This window comes from Salvelinus namaycush, chromosome 9 (genome assembly GCF_016432855.1).
Source record: "Salvelinus namaycush isolate Seneca chromosome 9, SaNama_1.0, whole genome shotgun sequence".
NCBI classification, from domain to species: Eukaryota; Metazoa; Chordata; class Actinopteri; order Salmoniformes; family Salmonidae; genus Salvelinus; species Salvelinus namaycush.
In genome coordinates, this window is record NC_052315.1 from 31,513,315 (window position 1) to 31,518,104 (window position 4,790).

The window sequence follows — 4,790 nt, forward strand, 5'->3', positions numbered from 1 at the left end:
AGATGGTTAAAATTATTAAAAGACAAAAAAATTATAGTGTTTGGGAAATAAAGATAGACATTGTTTTAAAAAGGTAGTGTTAATATTTCATTCAGTACAGAAATGTGTAGGCGGCTTAACTTGCCCTATAGTTCTTGAAACCCCTATCCGGCATTCTGCTTTCTCGCTACAGTTCTCGGCTGTTAGCCTCGCCCACGACTGCCTCATGTGAACTACAATCCCGACGCTGTGTTTTAACGTTTAGAAACATAAACAATCATCGCTTGCGATGCAGCTTTTGAAACATATGGCCCGTATCTTTCATCCAGAGAAATAATCCTTCAAATAAAAAAGATACACTTACTGTAGCAGTTTTTGCACAGATCCATACAGCTATGGGTGCCTCCATCTAAGGAAACTACACTTCCCAAGTTACGCTTACACACAGGTGTTCAGAGCATGCTAGTTAGGTAATTAGCACAGGTGGTCTTCTGTTTTCCATAAACAAGCACTGTAACATGGAGATATGGCTGTTTTGAAACACTAACCCTATCAAGGTTTGTATCAATTTAACCTTATTTTCTTTAATGCTGATATGTAAGATAAGGTGCTTCCAAAACGGCACTGCAAGCGATACATGTTAATATTCATACAGAGCGTCAGGGATCTCAACAAAACTCCCCCCTATAGTAGATGTCTTCATCCAATGACTAACATTGTATGTCTAGTAGAGCCCCACAGTGGAGGTATGATAATACCCATAAAACCTAGAAGTCAAACAGGGAAATGGTTCCAATTGTTTTTCCACCATTCAATTTTCCATAGGGGATTATAGAAACACTAAAAATAAGGGCTGTGTTTCATGTAGGCTTACCCTGGCATGATGTTTTTATAACCATATAAGTCTCTATCGGACAAGGTAACCTTTATCAATATATTTGGCTCTATTTACTCTTAGATTTGAAAATGCTAATTAGCATCAAAGTAAACATCCAAAACTACAAATCCCTGCAAGCTCCTGCAAGTCATTTCTAGCTGACACGTTTGCTAACAGGTATTGTGTCCATATAAACTTGCACAAGAAAGTTTACACAATTGTCCAATTGTAATGGAACTGAGAGTCACGATAAGGGCTAAACTTACCCTGTCCCGTGTCTCAACTTACCCCATACCCGGGGCAAGTTGTGCAAAGAGACCACTTTTTTTGGGACAAGCTATGTTTTCAAATCTGTTGTTTACATGGATTTTGATTATCTTCAGGGATACACAACATTGTGAAATATATGTAGATATCTTTGTTAGTAAGAATACTATATTTCCATTGACGAAGTGATGCTGAATGTAAAAATTGGCTTGGCTTACCCCACGATCACCTATTTACGCTACAATATTTGTATGTGACCAATAACATTTTATTTGGTAGCCTCTCTATTCGAATCAACAACTTTGTATTTTCTATTCCCATTGTCCATATTGGGAAAAAAATATGAATATGTTATTCTCTGGATGTATGCCTATCTGTATTCCACATGTCAAAAATGCATGCTTGTTTTACATAACACATGCCACAAGGCTATTTGTAACTCTAACGTTCCATAACGTTGTGCCTGCTGAACGCGCCCCTAGTGGCGTCTGAGGTGATGACGTCTAAAAAAGGCGACAGTCACCGCAGTCGTCAAAACGCGACGACAATGGCTACATGTGTGATGCTACGTTGCTTGTCTTCCAACTTTACCTCAGCCTTGCTCTATCGTTTGACACAGCTACCTCCCTCTCGGCTGGTATCCAGGGCATACTTACTACGGACTTTGTCCACTACCACCCGACTCTCATCAGGTAACGCTAGTTAAGCGTGTAGATAACTGTTTTTCGGTTTGTGTCTACGTTTGTGTACTCGAACTAATTTTACTTTTCTCCTGAATTCCACAGCTCTTAAATTCACAGACAAACACGAATGGATACGAGTAGAGGGAGAGGTAGGAACGGTTGGCATCAGCAAGTTTGCTCAGGTGGGTTGTTCTCACGAGCGTATGCTCCCACTAGTTCGTATGAGCCGCATTGGGACCTGTGGTCTTAACTACCCAGTGTTAGCGTGTGTTGTGGCACACGGATCATGAAGTGACACATTTAGTTAATTTCTCATTATCTAAATCTGTCACGCAGGAGGCTCTAGGAGATGTGGTGTACTGTGGACTACCAGAGGTTGGCACACAGCTGGCACAGACTGGTAAGGAGCAATTACTTCCATACAGACTTGTGAGGAGAGTAACGCGACCGCTGGTCCTCTAGGGTTATACTAGTCACCCTTCAAGACCTGTTCATGACCTGACCTATCGCTGTCCTTTTTTAGATGAGTTTGGAGCATTGGAGAGTGTGAAGGCAGCTAGTGAGTTGTACTCTCCTCTAACCGGGGAAGTCACAGAGGTCAACACACTCCTTGCAGACAACCCCGGCCTTGTCAACAAGTCCTGCTACAAAGACGGTGAGCATACATACACACTCTACACCTGCAGACATTCATGCATACTCTAGTCTACACGTGCCCACAGATCAGTGATTATTTTAAGGAAAGAAAGAATATTCAAACAGGGCCTATGTCTAGGCTAACCTCTGACCTGTAACCCCTGCTGGGACAGGTTGGCTGATGAAGATGACCATTGCCAACCCTAAGGAGATGGATGCTCTGATGGATGAGAAGGCTTATGAGAGATACATCAGATCCATAGAGGACTAGCTCCGCCTAGCCCCAACCCTTATCACCCCCTCACCTGCCTGTCAATCACTAGTAGAGGAAGTGCACCAGTTGTGCCATGACACTACACCGGGGAACCAACAGAGATGCCAGAGAGACTGCAGAGCTCATCTGTATTGACCTGCCAGTGTTATTGTGCTCTGAATGTTAGGAGTCTTTATTGTACTGGTAATGACTAACTTAATGGAGATGCTGAGGACAAGTGTCTTACACCTGTGACATGTACAGTATGTGGATGAGTGATACTGTACGACTCCTGATGATGAGTCCTGATGCAGCCTATGGAAGAATCTCAAGTCTTTTCCTTGATTTCTTGTGTCTGCTCTCTGCCTCCTTAATAAAACAAATTAGAGGGTTTCACTCTGTTTTGAGGAATTGAGGAAAAGGCTTTTAAGATTCATCCTCAATCTCTCCTTGGTGCTCATGCCTGCCCCAAGCACAGGGTATGAGGAACTTAAGATTGTGAATACTACTAGGAAAAATAGTCCTCAGAATTTCACTCTTAAATACAGCTGTCTGGATCAGTCCATGTGATAAGGGAGTAGAGGGAAGGGACGAACAATAAAGCACTTTGGATCTAGTGCAGGCTGGTTTCTACTGTATGTTGCGCCTCTGCATGTACTGGCACTATCGAGAGGAGACTTAAAAATAAAACGTACACTTGTGTGTTTACTCTGAATGTGTTAGTACTGTATGTTTTCAACTTTACCCCCCCCTTCAGCCTCCATTACAGAATGTTATTATAAATGGCTTTGGTAAATGACTCATTTAAATAAATTCATGTAAACAGCAGTTTGTTCCTGTTACAGCATAACCCATAATGTGGTTCCTGACGTTGCAGCATGATTGCATGACCTGGAACATGCACCCATTTTGAAACAGTTTTTAACTACCAAGGTAGTCTTGCCTTTTCTCATTTGGTAAAAATCCATCCTCCACCTTCTGTGACCTGGGCCTTTTCTCAATTAGATTTGCTTAACTTGTCAATAGGGGGGCGCTGTTTTCACTTTGGAAAAAGTCGTGCCCAAATTAAACGGCCTCGTACTCTGTTCTAGATCATACAATGTGCATATTATTATTACTATTGGATAGAAAACACTCTTAAGTTTCTAAAACTGTTTGAATTATATCTGTGAGTAAAACAGAACTCATTTGGCAGCAAACTTCCATACAGGAAGTGAAAAATCAGAAAACGAGGCTCTGTTTCAGGGCCTGCCTATTCAACTGGCTTTTATTTATCGATATGTATGCACTTCATACGCCTTCCACTAGATGTCAACAGGCAGTGGAAGGTTGAATGGGGTGTCTAGCTTGATCTGAGGCCGAATAAGAGCTTTTGGAGTGACAGGTCCGGTATTTTCTTTGTCTTCGACGGCGCGCGGGGGAGCTCGACATTGTCTTCTGAAAAGCGTTCGGTATACACAGCGAATATCTCCGGCTCTGATTTTATTTGATACATATGAGAAAAACATCATAAAGTAGGTTTTTTCAACCGAGTTTAATCAGTTTATTCAACGTTTAATGGGACTTTTGGAATTTTCTGTTCTTCACGCCAAGAGAGGATGGGAATGTTCGCGCCACAATGCTAGCCAAGGTTGCTAATTCGACAGAAGAAATGGACACTCTAAAACCAAACAACGATTTATTCTGGAAATAGGACTCCTTGTACAACATTCTGATGGAAGCTCAGCAAAAGTAAGAAAACATTTATGATATTTCGTATTTCTGTGTAATATGTTGATGCCTATTCTCCGCCGTGTTGGTGAGCGCTGTCTCACAATAACCCAAGCTGTATGTTGTGGTAAAGTTATTTTTAAAAATCTAACACACACTGGTTCTTAATGCAACCGCTATCTTTCATTTGCCATACAACAAGTATTTTTATGTAAAGTTTATGAGTTCTTTGGTCAGATTAGGTGAGTGTCCAAAATATCTCCGGACATTCTGGGGAAATGTTGCTACGTATTCACAATGTATAACCACGATTTGCAGCTCTAAATATGCACGTTTTCGAACAAAACATAAATGTATTGTATAACATGTTATAAGACTGTCATCT

At 41.3% G+C, this 4,790-nt stretch overlaps 1 protein-coding gene across 1 annotated transcript; it reads left to right on the forward strand.

The window, feature by feature from the left end:
* The first annotated feature begins 1,659 nt into the window (after nt 1-1,659).
* Nucleotides 1,660-3,410, forward strand: LOC120053466 (glycine cleavage system H protein, mitochondrial-like). The gene is made up of 5 exons (XM_039000596.1): nt 1,660-1,815; nt 1,909-1,988; nt 2,143-2,206; nt 2,330-2,461; nt 2,616-3,410. Exons 1-5 carry the CDS (start codon nt 1,671-1,673, stop codon nt 2,711-2,713), a joined length of 519 nt encoding a protein of 172 aa, XP_038856524.1. The 5' UTR covers nt 1,660-1,670; the 3' UTR covers nt 2,714-3,410.
* The last annotated feature ends 1,380 nt before the right edge of the window (nt 3,411-4,790 follow it).

Excerpts from the sequence above, each read along its gene's own strand:
- LOC120053466 (XM_039000596.1), top strand. The coding sequence starts at position 1,671 with ATGGCTACATGTGTGATGCTACGTTGCTTGTCTTCCAACTTTACCTCA. Across the intron at positions 1,989-2,142 it reads GCATCAGCAAGTTTGCTCAG|GAGGCTCTAGGAGATGTGGT; the intron begins GTGGGTTGTTCT and ends TCTGTCACGCAG. Across the intron at positions 2,462-2,615 it reads CAAGTCCTGCTACAAAGACG|GTTGGCTGATGAAGATGACC; the intron begins GTGAGCATACAT and ends CTGCTGGGACAG.